The sequence below is a fragment of the Anabas testudineus genome, chromosome 12, assembly GCF_900324465.2.
Source record: "Anabas testudineus chromosome 12, fAnaTes1.2, whole genome shotgun sequence".
NCBI classification, from domain to species: domain Eukaryota; kingdom Metazoa; phylum Chordata; class Actinopteri; order Anabantiformes; family Anabantidae; genus Anabas; species Anabas testudineus.
In genome coordinates, this window is record NC_046621.1 from 10,608,728 (window position 1) to 10,624,885 (window position 16,158).

The 16,158-nt window shown below is 37.9% G+C and overlaps 2 protein-coding genes across 2 annotated transcripts; both read right to left on the reverse strand.

Annotated features, from left to right (window-relative positions):
* Nucleotides 1-5,000: 5,000 nt before the first annotated feature.
* ngb (neuroglobin) lies at nt 5,001-8,215 on the reverse strand. The gene is made up of 4 exons (XM_026355897.1): nt 8,091-8,215; nt 7,554-7,662; nt 7,302-7,421; nt 5,001-7,183 (listed from the first exon to the last, which is right to left on the reverse strand). The coding sequence occupies exons 1-4, from the start codon at nt 8,186-8,188 to the stop codon at nt 7,031-7,033; spliced, it is 480 nt and encodes a 159-aa protein (XP_026211682.1). The 5' UTR covers nt 8,189-8,215; the 3' UTR covers nt 5,001-7,030.
* Nucleotides 8,216-11,181: 2,966 nt separating this feature from the next.
* On the reverse strand, nt 11,182-16,134 carry fam161b (FAM161 centrosomal protein B). Its single transcript, XM_026355167.1, is given in 10 exon segments — nt 11,182-11,756; nt 12,003-12,172; nt 12,257-12,356; nt 12,470-12,637; nt 12,732-12,847; nt 13,917-14,230; nt 14,403-14,445; nt 14,447-14,900; nt 15,014-15,238; nt 15,990-16,134. Coding segments are annotated over 9 exon segments (1,659 nt in total). The 5' UTR covers nt 15,226-15,238; nt 15,990-16,134; the 3' UTR covers nt 11,182-11,674.
* Between the last annotated feature and the right edge of the window lie 24 nt (nt 16,135-16,158).

The window sequence follows — 16,158 nt, forward strand, 5'->3', positions numbered from 1 at the left end:
GGCCCGAAGTTACTGCTGTTATGCTAAATAAAGCTACAGGAAGCTGTGGTATTGATCTTTTTGCCCAGCAAGAAAGTAAATTAACATATTGTTCATTTCATTTCAATACAACAACGTAAGAAGGGTATCCATTTAGGTAATTATGTGAATATTTAAAGCAACTACTCGACCTGTTACTATTAAAGCAACAAACATTTAGATTATTTCAGTTTTGGAAATTCTAAAAACATATTTTGCTACGACAATGGCTCAAATTCATTTATTTCTAATCATTAGTTTGTCATTGCCCAGTGCTATTTCTTCATGTCACAAACGGTGAAATTAAAGTACTACTATAATGTACTAAGATTTCAGTTTCATTAACATATTCTAGTAACGCTCCACTGCATGTTGACTACGTTGTATAAATGAGGTATGCATTTCTACCCTTACACATGTTAACTCATTGATTTACAGTTGCTCTGTGTGTTTTAGTTTTTGTATTTGGGTGCAATTTTTAGTTCCTCTCTGTGTTTTTTCCATCATAAAACTGAATGTAAACTTATTGTAGTTTGTTACTCATGTCTTTTGCTGTGCCTTCGAGGAAACACTCCCTATTTGTGTGACAATCCAGCATGGCCTGAAATATGCTGCATGGACTGAAAAATAAAGAGCAGAGCAAAGAACCAAGAGATTTCAACACAATCCCAGAGTAGTGATCTTCATTCAGAAGTCAAGTGGTTGGTTTATTCTACTAGTCAGCAGACTGCACCTGTTGTTTAGTTCTTGAACTTTCAACCATGTCACATGGTTATGATCAGTATATTAGTTTGTGCAGCTGTCACAGGACTGTATGTGTTCATACTGTCAACCAGTTTGTACACTTCAGGAGTTCAATTCGATCAAATCATTCATAAATAATTAAGCTTATAAGAAATAACTATAAATATCAGGTTTTATATTAGGATCTATGAGGTGTAACGGTGGTCACTATAGTGGAACATCTTAACATCTACTGTTCTGTGACAACTCAGCAAACTTTATCTGCTCATGAAGACCATGTGATGTGGTCAAAAGCACAAGGAAGTAAATAGATCTTTAATGGAGTGTTTTGTTAGTTGCCATTTCCAAAGTTGAAAATGATCCACCAAGCTCAAAGCTAAGCTAACTTACAGTCCAGAGTCAGAGCAGTTGTGTCCCTTTTGTAACACGTTTTGTATCGTAGCCTGGTGGGTGCCTTGTTGTTGATTTCAGTTCTCAGCTGCTGTATTTTTGATCATATACAGTATGGATGGGTCTTTGTAGAGGATAAAAATCTTTCAAATCTGTTTCTCCAGCACCTTTGTCTGTGATTCGTCTTTAAATGATTTCAACACGTGATTGACAGTGAACATCGTGTTGTTGGTCAGCTCCTAAAACACCTAGAGCAAATCTAAATCTTTTTTTTTTTTTTCTGAGAACATTTATCTTAACTTTGATTATATGAAAACACATTTCTGTGACATGATTTTTTTTCCCCACTTTTATAAAATTGATGATTTGTTCTTTCATAAAATGAAATGCCCGTTTTACAGGGAATCTAATTCTAGTTCCTCGTGCTGCATAAAACGGATGAAAGCTGGCAGCAGAGAGGGTATGAAGTGGTCAGTGCAGAGAATCACTAAGTAAAACCTACTTGGAGGGAAAAAAAAACATCAAAGAGAATCTCTAAATTTCTGTCTCTGAACTGCCAACATGTCCTCTGGCTTTCTCTTTCAGAAGCTTGTTTCACAGTTCATTAAATGTACTTTCCTTTGAAAAATACAAAATAAACCTTATTAGGGTATTCTTGGGTCTAGTGGCCATGCAAGAATGGGTTGTCCATGTTCATGCTTAACTACTTTTATTGTATCCTGTGTCTGTTCACATACTGTCTACTTGGCCGTCCACAGTCTAGTTGTACGTACATTAACTTTCCAGACGTGTCCTTTCCTTTTATCGCTTGGTTATAAAAATGTGTGTATCATAACTACATGATTTGAGCTGTGGGTTGTTATTATCTCCATGAAGGTTGAGGCTAAGGGACAGACAGCGTTTGAGATTGATCTCTGTCAGGCTAATGAGTTTTCATTTTCAGCTGTCAAAAGTGAAGTGCTGTGATCTGAAATTAAAATTAATTCAGCTCAATCCACTCATCTTGTGCCATGAACTCTTTATTACTCTCCTCTACTGTGGTCTGTGATGAAGGGTTTTCAGAAGCAGTGAGTCAGACTTCATGTGGTAAGTAATGAGCACAGGGTGATCTCAGGAAATGTGCAAAGTACACTTTGCAGTTTCAAACTCAAGTTAAAATGTACCACTTAAAAGAACATTTGAAATTTGGAGAAATGTTTTGTTTCATGCCAAGATAAGATGACTGACACTGTTCTCATGTCTGTTGGTAAAGCCAGCAGCTGCTTGACTAAAAATAATCACGGACCAGATAGCACCCTAATTGAGTAAAGCAGGGAGAGGCAGCTAATCCCTGCAGGTGCTTATTGCTCGGCGTCCCTGCATGGAAGCTAACCTCAGGACAAGCCTGTGTACATTTTACAAACCTCACTGGTCCCTGAAACCACATCTGAGGTTGAATGGAGCAATTAATTGCATGAACATCTTCTTTTAGCCAAACCACATAGACAAGCAGTGGCACTATGTTGGCAGTGGACAATACTGCTCCAGCTCCAGCAAAGTGCCGAAAAACATCTCACCCTGGATGTATGGATCTAATTTCTTCTGCAGAAAAAGGGTTCGTAAGGGGACCACAGCACTACAGCAAGCATACTATTACATACAGTGCTTCTTCATTATTAAGAGTTATGAAAGAAGAAAGAAATGTCCCTGACATTTTCCCTGTCACCCGTGGCAACTGCTGAGAGCATGCTGCTCAGTGAAAGGTGAATTCCTCTGGGTGTGTTGCCCACAGCTCGCCTTTCTCCTGCCCAGATGCTTAGAATAGAAAATGTCTCTGCATCCCGCAGCAACATGAGATATGGGCTAGTTTCTCCATGCTAATCTATGTTGGTTTGATTTAATAAGTATATAGCATAGTAGCTTAAAAGAAGAAGCTTATTAATATGGAACATTTTAACACATTTCAACCAATGTAAACTCACTGGCCACTTTATTATCGTAAACATGTATAATGTAATGCAAGTTTTATCATTTCATTGTTTTTAAACAGTTACAGGAGTGCTTCTTGTCTATGTTGGATTGAAAGTTACATCCAGTCTCTGCAGAATATCTCAGTCGCTACATAACCTCTCTCATATTTTGGAACAATAAGGAAAATAAAGGATATCAATTGTCAGTGGATTTACTTAAACAGCCTGTGCCTACTCACACAATGACAGCTTTGGCATTGCTCATAACCCGACACACAATCACTGTAGACTTGACGCGTAACACACACTGGGTCGCATTTAAATGTGTGGGCTATACCATAACACAAGTAGGATCTGGTTGATTAGGCAGCCTGTGTTGACAGTTGTATTAATCAAAGCCAAAGGTGCTAGATGTACAAATGTACTGTATGTGCAACAGATAACTGAAAAACACCTCCTGTGTAGTGAGGCTGTAACATATCGAATGTCTATTGATATACTGCAAAATACAGTGCTGACCAAACAGTGGATTTGCTTGTTTGAGTAACATCTCCTTGTTTTAATTAACATTTGTTATGGATTTTTCGAGATTTATATCGTCAGTGGGGTTTGAACCACAGACAGGATGGACATTTTATTTGTTGTGAATCAGGAAATATATAATTAGTACTATCAATATACATGGCTGCACTTATTTTGCTGATGCTGACTGAGAACTCGTTCCCACTGTTGTGGCTGTTGCTTGGCAGTGTTGTGTTTGCGGCTGCAACTCGTTACATCTATCAGAGCAAAACCTTATTAGCCTGAGCCTGCACGCATGGTCACTCTACGCTCTCTAGAGCAGATTCAAAAATGAGTGTGTGATTGAGCAATGCTTTTTGAATCACTCATACACACATACCACTGTGGACCTCCACTTAACAGTTGCCATGACAACGTCCGATACCCCTTCATACCAAAACACATTGCAGACTTTCTAAAAAATAATGTTGGTCGCCTTTTGTGACAGACTCTCCAGACAACATCTGGGGAGTCGTACACCTCCAAAAACCAATTGATAATTTTACCAAGAAGTAAAGGTACACAGTATTTTGGCTGCTGGCATGTTGATCTGTGTTGCAACCCAACCACTGGTGACCTGACAGAAGGTCAAGCCGTGAAGTCCAGTGACAACTTTGGCTCATTGTTGTTCTGAGGTTGGAGTCTGAAGTGAGAGATGGTGAACAGAGCCAGTAAATACAGCAGACTCGCAGGGAGTGAGGATACTGTTGGCAGTGCAGAAAGACAGATTAAGGCCATGTCAGCAACTGCTCCAACAGCAGAACAGACTCAGCCAGGAAGCTCGTGAATGTGATTTTTACAATAATACAACAAAATTGTGCATAGAGTACGTGTGAGAATCAAGCTCAGTGTTTTACGATATATATATATATAAATATATCTGTCTATCTATCTCTCTACAGATATAGATATAGATATAGATATAGATATAGATATATATGTGTGTGTGTGTGTGTACAGCTATGAAAAATGGGTCACACAATTTGATAATCAAAGAAAATATATGCAAATATCTGCAATTTTTTTAAATTGCAGATATTTGACTGTTACAAAAAAAATTTAATTTTAGTGATAAGAAAAGTACAAAAAATCTTGATGTGACATTGTTCAGTTGTATGAGTAAGTGGGCTGATGTGCCTAAGTTGCCTTCATCTCTGTAGCCATGAGCAGTGAGCCATTCAGCGTTTAGGTCTTATGTAATATTAAGGATGGGCTGTTAGTGGGAAGGAAAGCAGCCATTGTGTGATTGATTTCAAATATTAACCACTGTGTTAAACCATCAGTCCGCCCCACACAATCAGAGAGCAAGAGGAAAACACACCTTATTTAGCAGTAAAATATCCACAAATAATTTTATTAAGACTCAAATTAGCACACAACATTTTTTCTTGAAAGTGTAGGATGAAATCTGGTTTACAAAGAGTGCGTGCTTATTTTACCTCTAATACTGTGCATTTTTTGGTTGAAGGAGAACTAGGTGAAGTCATAGCTGTTCAGTAGCAGCTGATAATAGTGAGGTAGACAGTGATACACCCAATATGCACTGGATGCTAACAGGGTAACATACCAGTTGTCTGTCATGCCTGCTAAAAAGACTTAACTGAAAAGAGACACATTGAGAACAACCTGCATAGGGCTGTGTGCTGATACTAAGAAAATAATCACTATTATTAATACACCACCTACACAGTCAGTTAACAAACATTACACCTGTAGGCTACAAAGTACAGACTGAACAAACTATTCAAGAAGTAAACAGTTCAATAAAAAACTCTGTTTTATAATTATCTATAACAACTGCACATTTTTTTTCTTACTCAGATTACATGAAACCTGTTTAAAAGCAAACCAGCCTATTAGTAATTCTCTCTCGAGTTGGATTCATTAACTGGAAATGCACACAAAGTAATATATCTGGAGGATATACTGTACAACATGTGAAGAAAACAAATCTGTGCTCTTTAATTACACATACATTTCAGAATATAAAAATAAACTTTAGAAATGTAAACTCAAACTAAAACAATAATAGCCACATGTCAGCAGCTTGGATTTACAGTTGTATGGTGTTATTATCTAATACTTGGCGCACTGTTGCTAAGTTACTTGGCATTATGACCATGAATGTAAATAACAGCTGAGGATGATACATACAGTGTTATGGCAGCAATATTAACCCATACTCTCAAACATACATGTTGGACAGTGTAAGTACACAGTACCTCATGTACTACTTGTTCCAAGGTAATAAATTAATGAAAAATAATTATTATTTTTGTTAGTCTCAGTTTCAGAATCCTAAAAAAAATATGCACTTTCCGTTTCACGTCCAGGTAAAGGCTCTGTGTTAGAAAAACACAGCTAATAATCGTCACTGAGAAAAGCAACTACATTACAACAAAACTGTTTCACACTATCAGTGACTGGAAACTGATGGACAAAATCTTATATTTCCTCTACGGTATCCTTTACTTTCAAACTCTAAAGGTCACATAACAGTCTATAAGTTAGAGTTTAACAGTCAGCTGAAGCCTATTGAAATACTCCAAATCTCTACTGAGGAAAGTATCACACACCATGTTGAATAAGATGAACATGGATGCCTTAACAGTCATCGATCACTGAAGAAAGCTATAGTATAACAGTTCCTGTCAACATCTATTGGAGATCATGTCTAAGATTGGCTTTGCTTATCATCAATAGATTAAATGTCAAATAATAAAGTAACACATAAAAAGAGGTGTAATGATGTGCAATATTAATAAAAAAAACACAGTAATGCCTGTAATTAAGGTGATATGATTTTCTTCTTTAAAATCACATTGCTTTGTCCCAAAGGTTCTAACATGTATTATAACCTATCACTGTGTTCCAGTTAGAAAGAGAGCTGCCGTCCTGGCCACAGTAACCATCACAGTTTGTGTAGTGTGTGATGTCTTAGTATAATTTGTTGTTTTTCACAATTGTGCAATTTTTTAAAGATACATCACAAAGACCACTACAATCACTGAGTAGATATATCCAAGTCATTATATACAAAGAGACTCAACAATTACCCTTATTCTCCTTATGAGAATTTCAGAATATATGTCCACACTCAAGACCCAAAGCTGGCTTGCTTAGATCCTCACAGCTTTACAGCATCATCGCCTGGTAGCTGAACATCCACAGCAAAGAAAATAACCTCTGCAATTGGTCAATCCAAAAGCAAAGTGTAACCACACCATGCATTCACTACACTATGCAAGCCGGCTCAGAGCAAATGTAGAGCAGCCAAAGCCACAATGCTGCAAGTTACACAACCTTATTCCATGGCAACCATGTTGAGTGATCTGACAGCAACTGCTCAGCAGCTCCTGCTGTGTGCTTCAGTCGGCCTTGTCCTCGCCATTCTTAGCCCACCCTCGGCTCATGGCTGCTACCACAATGCTGTACATGTTGAGCCAGGCTTGGCGCAGCGGTGCCGTGTAGGCCTGGCCCAAACTGCACTGCAGCATGTATAGAAGGGACTCACCCACAACCTGAAGGAGTCAAAACAAACAATAACACAAACACAGAGGGAAAAAAAAAACTTTTTTTACGGCTCAGTCACCTGTGAAATTGCTTTTTGAGATGTGTACTATAAAAAATTGGACCTACAGCAAATGACTGTGTGTTGACTCCCACTGCCTGATGCTTCCTGCCAAGGTTGAACAGAAAATCCTCCAAAGAGTGTAAGTCATCCAGGTGGCTGACGGCTGCATCAATCACAAGCATTACCTGTAAACATTTGCACAGATATGAGTGAAAGTCAGATGCAAAGACACATTTATACAAGCAAAGTGATCAAAAGTGTACGTAAAAACTAAGGATTCAAAGGTCTGTTCGTTTGTAATGGTCACGGCAGTTCACCTTGGTGACATGTTCAAGAAACTCAGGGCTGGAGACGCAATCTTGTGTGGTGCCACAGTTTGTACTGTAGTGGAAAAGACTGAGGAGCTCAGGGTCCAGCTCAAACAGTCTACAAAGGACAAATAGCACATAGAGATTGTATATAGAGATGGCAAACATAGACACAGAATCCATCTTTAGATCCTTTATCTACACAATTTTCATGTTAGTGTCTGATTTAGCGGCAGCTGTCTCGAAGTAAATTGTGGATTATAGCAGTCTGTCGCCAAGCAACAAGTCAAGCCTCCGGTGCCTGTATGTTGAAAGTGTGCCGCGAAGGATCTAGCTTGATTGTCTCTCCATACCTGTGTTACATATTCTAACAACACAGCTATTGAGCAGCAATGCAGAAAATGGCAAGAATAATTTTTTATGCATAAAATGCCACTAGAATTCATCTTAATGAAAGGATAACTTAACAAAATAACAACCTCAAATGTCTTCCTCCCTTACAAATCATTATACTGACTGAATCATGTTGATTGAGTAGGACATTACCTGGAAAACATGATAACACCATGAGGAACTTTGTTCTTGCCCAGGCTCTCCCAGCTGCCTCGGATCAGCTCCTTGTCCTTCCCTGACAGTTTCTCCATCCTCACTCAGGCTGCAGACACGAGGCAAGTTCTTCTAGATGGGAAACACACAACTCCTCTACAGGACAAGGAGGCTCAATTTAAGGAAAGCCATAATAATCAAGTGAATCCACAGATGAAACTTCCGCAACCTGGACAACAAAGTGGAGCATCAAGTAAGCGTATCAGCTCATTTGCTAATAATCTTACAGTTGAAGAGAGAGGGGTGCACAACTGCAGGAGATGATTCCTAGGTTAAAGATGCACAAACATACAGTACCTTCTTGAGGTCAGTCTTCTCTTTGAACTTCCTCTGGTGGAGCCAAGCTGAGGCTGAATCTGTGTGTGTGTGTGTTTGTGTTTGTGTGTAGGCAGCAACCTTGCCTGACACTCTGGTGCACTTGCTCTTTCTTTCTCCGGGCCTCGGTGCAATCAGTGAGACAAGTTCTGCCACGCTCTTATCTGTCACACTGGCTGCTATCTCTCTCCCCTTCCTGTTTGCCTCTTGATATGCTCTCTCTCCAGCACTGGGGATATTATTCATGCCACTGAAGGAGAAAAAGAGGGATCTCTCTGCAGCTCTGCTCTCTGCTCCAGAGAGGCTGCAGCAAGCCACAGCTCCTCCTACAGGTGAACCACGGACTAAAACAAACTGAGACTCGACGTGCACACAGATCTGCACTCACAATGTATTGCACACTGTATTTTAAGAAATGCATGGCCTTTGCACTTTTACTTTATAATTAGGTGAACTTAAATAAACATAAATTAAAATGAACAACAAAATAACCAGAAAACACAACACAAGTATTTTGTGCAGTACAATTGCGGATGTTCTAAAGTAGTTGAATTCCACTTGAGGCCTATATCGTTTCTTCTAGGGTGTGTCCTTAGCTGCCTACATTTACAACCCATGCATTTATAGAATTAAATGTGTGGGAATTTTAATATTGTACAGCAGCTGGAATAATATGAGACTTGAACGCACCACCTTGGTGAAATTATATTGTTCATCTGCTAAGTAGAGCCACTCCTCAAACAGTGTGATCATAACATTTGGTGGCCAAGCACACAGCCTTTCATTAATCTAAATGAGATGTGTTTGTTCCTTTCCTCAGCCTCCACACAAATCTAAATGACTACAGTTTGTTTAAATAGATGTCACAGGCGTCTGCTCCTTCAAGCATTTCACAGATGCAGGTTTCCACTCGGAAATTATCTAACAGGTTTGGAGAGATTTGTTTTTTCTCAGCTGTGCACCGGGGACTCAGAGGTGCACAGCAATCTCCTGAGGGACTACAAGGCAGAGTGGGGAGAGAGAGATACATGGTTCCCATGACAACCTGACAGGATGGAGCCCTTGAAGCTTTATCACACGATGTTTGAGATCTCAAAGACTCTGTGATTAATACATCTCTAACTGCTAAGTGCCAATATTTTAGATGTTATACATACCTTATTTTTCTTACAATTTATAATGGATAGTGTTTTGCTTTTCTTTAGATTAAAAAAACATATTATTAAATTCTTTATTGGTTGTGTATTACTATAGTAAAGCTTTTAGTTGCACAACACATGAACAGTGTTACCTTAAAATATATCACTCATAGATTTTTATATGTTGATCTTAACTTATGCAAAAACTGCATTAATTGACTTCAATGTATAACACCTACATAAAGCAACCATATACGAAACCACATTTCCAGAAAAGTTGGGACTTTTCTAAAATAGCCAATAAAAAAATTAAAATTGTTTATTTGCTTGAATTTATATCAGTCATTACTGACAAAAGACTTTCAGTGTTTCCTTTGACCAGCTGAGTTGTATTTTTGAAATATAGCAAATTTTTGTTTTAGTTTAGTAATGGAGTTTGGTGCCTGCAAAACATGAACAAAAAGAAAAAGTTGGGCATGTTTAACACTGTGTTACTTTACCTTTTCTTTTAATCACACTCTCAAGTATTTGGAAAGTGAGCATACTAATTGTTGCACATCTGCTAGTGCAATATTGCCCATTTATAATGGACATAAAACTGCTCGACAGTCTGGTCATTGTTGTCTGATTCTCCTCTTTATTATGTGCCATTCATATTTAGTAGGAGACAAATCTGTACATCAGACACAGACTGGTCAGTTATACACATGCACTCTGTGTTAACGAAGCCACACTGGCAACATCCTGACAAATATCCAACTTTATAACTTTGTGAAGTAACTGTAGTAGACATTGTCTTGATAACGGCATACAGTATGTCCCAATAGATGCCTCTTTCTGCACAGAATTGATGTATGGCTTTCACCTTCAGGTTGCATTTCTGAATGAAGTGGCAGACTGTGTTAGGTGATGGTTTGCTGAGCACCTGCGACTGCACTGCATGCCAGTTTCTTATGCGATGCTGCCTGAGTGTTTGAAGGTCATACACATTAGTGTCCCATCATTTTATTTACAAGTGTTGCAGGTATGCAACACTTTGCATTTGCTTATATTTAAGATTGATTTGATCAGTGAAAACATTTTTCTTTGTACTTCTGTCAGATAAAAAAAGGTTTGATTATAGTTTTTTATAGAATTTCAGAAAAGATACCAACTTCTATGAAATTATGTCTGTAGCATAAATTACTCTCAATGATGAATTTGTGATTATGATTATATACTGTACTTATTCATACAACTCCATGTGGCTTGTAAGTATAAAAAAATCTTTCAAATTCCTGGCAGGCAGCTGTCTAAGCACAAGCATACAGCTGAAGCCAGCATCCAAGTCCATTTGATGTGGGTCTATGGGCTTTGAGCAGACCACTGAACTGGTCTGTGGGAATGCAGTTGCACAGTGATGGCTGTTTATTTAGCTGGCTGTGTAGTTGTAGAAATAACTGGGAACTGTAAGCCAGACATCTGAGCGAGTCCCATGTCAGACATTTGCTGTCCTTGTAAGACCTGTCGCATTAAAAAAATGTACACTTCATTTAAATTGTAACAACAAAAAAAAAACAGAACACAAGGAAGTTGCAAATAAAATATTTCAGTGTATTATACAGTGCTGTGTGTGTATATATATATATAGACAGTGTAAAATACAAATTTCTGCATAATGTTACAGACTTAGTGTCTAAAATGTTAATTTGTTAGCTAAATGTTCATCATTGTCTAAACTAAATAAGAGTTTTCATATTCCTTAGCAAAACTATTGTTTTTCTTTTTTTTTTTATTACATTTGCTGGAAATGTCATGCATATGTTGCATTTACTGTACAAGCTCAACCTGAAAGCATAAAAAAATGCTAGTTACTTATAAACTATACACTTTTATTTTCTTCTGGTTGTAACCCCTAACATTCGTGATTTTCAAGCCCAGTTGTTTTGTAATTTCGTAATATATACTTGCACATCTTAAACTATCAAACTTTTAGTGTGGATAGTTAGCCATAACATGAATCATTTTTGAGGACAGTTGTTTTCTAGTGGAGAGGCCACAAAAAACTCTGTGCCGCCTGAACCTTTTTGATCATGGCATTTCTTCCCCCTTGGACTTCACGCTCTCCTCCTCCACATCTTCAATTTTCTCCCAGTTGTCTACATTTTCTTCCCTAAATCAGACATGTTGGGTTAGAAAATGGCTATATTGTAATTACGTCGAACTTTTACTTGGCTACAGTATTTGTCTTTTCTTCACTAAAGGCTGCTGGACAAGCTCAGAAAATTATGTAATGTAATATGACCAAACCACATGAAGTCCTTGGCTCTGCAGAAGTGGTGCTATTCATATTTTTACTGGACACAGTGAGATTATATAGTGGATGAACAAAACTTGCTAAAATTCTCATAATGCATACCTGTTATGAGTGTCATTTTCAGTACTGCCTCCATCGTCCCCAGATCTGAATGATGTTGATGATGATACTCCTTCTACTGCTTTGCCATTTTCTTCAACAAATTGCTCTTTTAAGCCAGCTTTCTTCAGTTTATTTCTGTATATCTGCTCTGCATGAGCCTTTGCATTTTTCTGACATAAAAAAGTCAAAGATATGTCAATGGATGTTCATGTGACTGGCAATGTGAAGTGATGTTTAGGCTTTCTGCCATTTACCTGTTTCACCTGTTGGAACAAATAAGGACGTTCACTAACTCGTGTCTTCATCTCCTGTAATTCCTTCATGTACTCCCTCGTCCTTTGTTGGTCAGCTTCCCTTCAGGTAAGAGAAGATGGTATTTTGAGGCATTCACAATTGTGTGTGGTTGTGTTGTTCTGATGTAAGTTGCAAATGTTAAGACATGAATGGTTTGCTTGAACAGCGCTCACCGATGTTGCTGTAGCTTTTCATTATACACTTCATTTAAGCTGCTGTGTGGGTCCAACAACTTTGCATGCAGGACGACTGTCTTCTTCATGGCCTGTGACCTCATTTGGTACTTTCTCAACCAGTCTGAGCTCTCCTGATTCTTACTGTCCCTGATTTCCATTGACTTTCTGTGAAAGTAAGAATATATCACAAGATTGTATCAAGAAGCGGTACTGAGTGCAGATTTACTGACTAACGTGATGTCAAAATGGCCCCTTTCACCTTATGGCCATGCAGCGCTTCCTTTCAGCATCTGTGATGTATGTGGGGAGTGTGTCTGTGGACAGTGATGATAAGGCCCCAAGTGATTTGCTTTTGCTGCGACTTATGTTTGATACCTGTCAATGGCAGAAGACATTATCATTTTTGTTTTGACCCTCTACAGTATTATCAACTTTGTATTTTAGAATTGGTAACACCAGCAAAGTATATATTATCTAGGTCTTAAACATACTAAATTATATTTATAGGTATAATAATATACCTAGTAATACAGGATTTCTTACTTAATTTCAATAAAATAAATTTGTCACTGTTTTTACAATAAAAGTGAAAATGACAGATTAATTGGTGAAATAATGATAATTCTTGTACAGTCTGAGATTGTTCTCAGAATAATGGTATAAGTTGTATTGTTTTCTTAAAAAATGGACAATAACAATTCTTAAATATTTTAGTGAATATAATGGATTATAAGGATCTACAAATATAATACTTGCATTTACAGAACCCTCTTCCCTTGCTACAACTTTAAGAACAAAACTAAATACAGCTAATTTTAACTGATCACAAATTTAATTCTACCACTTTAAATTGGATTGCACTTAATTACTGTTATTCTTACTTAGGTGGTGTCATAATGGTTTTTATGCTGTGTGAATCTTCCGCCCAGACAAATTTCAATGGGCACATTCATGTATACAGCTGTTGCAAACTGTACATAATCACCCTCATAAAAAAATCATCTCTGCACTGAGGGGTGAAAAATGAACACAAATTATATGGTTACGTGGTCACACAGTACAGTATGTCTGGTGCTGTAGAAAGTAGACTTGAGTTAAACTTAATAAATCATAAGGTGGAGAAAGTTTTAAATACAACTGTTAAAGTGAAGAAAATATTCAATCTTGAAAGATGGCTTACATAATCTGAATAACATCCACAACTGAGATAGTGGTCTGAACTGCCTCAAAAATAACACTTCACATAAACAACAGTGTGCATGGTCAAATTCCTTTTTATGAAGTGCTTTTATAAAACCCCTTTACAGGAGTGCATGATAGTAAAAAGTAAGGAGTATATTGGAGTATTTATATGGAGTAAATGTGTTATTATGCCTGTTACATGGTGTAATCATAACATGAGGGGCTGTAAGGAAGAGTAGTAGTCTCCTGCCCAATTTTTTACCTGTGAGTTTTCAGGGCTCATCGTCCTTTGCCTTGCAGGTAGAGCTGATGTCCTCAGACAGAATGGCTGACACTTGGTTACATCTTTAATCTGTGTTTTTCTCAGCACTTCTGTTTGCAAGGCCTTGTGCAGCCGGCTGAAGTCTGGGACATTTTGAATGATTTTTGGATGGAAGCTCAGCTTCTCATCTAGGAACCCCAGCTTTGCCGTCCTGGTGCGCTCAGCAGTGCGAAGTTTTGGACTGCCAGATGCAGTGGGATTCTCCTGTCTCACCATAGTCTGAGTGGAGACTTTCCTGCACACCTCCGCCTGGTCTACACAGAATTACAGTCAGATAAGGAAGAAGCTGTAGTTATGCCACTGTGGAGACTGTATGCATGAATTCAATATGACGTAAAAACTGTTGGGTGTGTAATGGTTTAAACTAGCTTGCTACAAGCTATTGTTGTACAATTTGGAGGTACAGAAACCATAGAATCAACTCACCATTCAGCTCAGATTCTGACAGCTCCTTTTCTACTTTGTGGGGAAGGTTTTCTAACAATAGCAGCCTTGTTTTTCTGATCTTCTGAGACTTGATTTAATTTTGCTATCAGCTTCTCCCTTTTCTCCCTTTCTCGCTCCTGGAAGCTGAAAGGTTTTTGAATGGAGAGTAAGAAGTTCTTCCTCTGCTCTCGACCCTGCTTACTCTCCTTCTCTCTCATCTCCATCATCTCCTGGTAGATGGGCTGCATGACATGGCTGGGGGCTGGCAGAGCGCAGAACTTTTTTTGACACTCAGCTTCTGCCTCTTCTTCTTTAATCATTTGTGTTGTTTTGAATAAAACTATCCGTTTACACTGTTGGGTCCTGTTAGGAATCAGCATTGAAGTGCTGACTGAATGTTCCTTGTTTGTTGAAAATACCCGAGCTGAAGAAGTGGAGTTAGACCCCTCTGACTGTCTGAGTTGTTGTGAAGTATCTTTGTCTGAGGCCAGGACAGATCTAGAGACAGATTTAATTCCCACACAAACACAAAAACAGTAAATATCTTTAAGGAAATACAGTACCTATATAATGATTAAAACAAGCCATTGAAAACAATTAAGGAAACCTACTCAATTGGGTTGTTCAGTTCATTTTTATCACCAAACTCTTGGTCTCTTGACAGGAGAGCATTCTGATGAATCCTCTTCTCCAGCTCCTCTGTTTGTTTCCTTTCTGTCTCCTGCAGCTGCTTTTGCAAAGCCTCCCTAAAAGCACTGAGGTGCTGCTGAAGAAATATCTCTGATCTGCGTCCATCTTCCAGTAAGGTCTCCAGCTTCAACATATTCCTCTGACCTCTAAGAGAAAGAGAACGTTAATTTTGATAATGAAGCTATTTATCACGCTAAATAAAGCATATTATTTATGTTACTACATTAACACAAACTAATACGAATCTGTGACGATAAACATTACTCATTACACAATTATAACTGCCAATCATTTGGTCTCCACAGTTCTCTACATTTGTAATATTTTTCCAAATGTAATAATAGTTTAACTAAGAATCTACAACTTTAAAAACTTACTAGTAACTAAAACTGCAAAGGAAATGTAAAAGATTAAAAGAACAATGCTTCACTCTGAATTATTATGCAGTAACATAAAATGGCAATACTTCAGCAAAGTACAATTACCACAAAATTGTACTTAGTACAGTACCTGAGTAAATGTAGGTAGTTGAAACTGAATATTGAACCATTGGTAGAACAAAACATGCAACGAATTTATGAATTATTGTTAATAACAATAACAATCTGCTGCAGTTCCAAATATAGGTTAATAAGATGTATTAATTTTATGATGTAATAAAGTGAACAAGTATTTTTTGGGAATATTATTAGAAACTCCATCTCCAGTCTGTGTAAACAGGTTACTATGGCAACCGCACATAAGCGCTCTGAACATAGTGCAATGTCCGTTTAGCGACATGTTTTAGAGTTAGCAAAGCCAAGTTTCAAAGTGTAATTAGTTACAGGTATACCTTGTTTCTATTTTCTGACGGATAAAAGCGCATAAAAAACTGTAAATCAAAAATGGACCGACAACCTGGTAAAAGACGAGTTTCCGGAGTTAGCGTTCACGTATTTCTCGGCGTCGAAGCGTCTCCCACAGGTCCTCCTGGAATATATCTCCACTGACACGCTACAACTAATGTTGTTTAACTGACGAGGACTAACTTAATACAAAGTTGTCAGAGTCCTTGTAAAAGAAAACC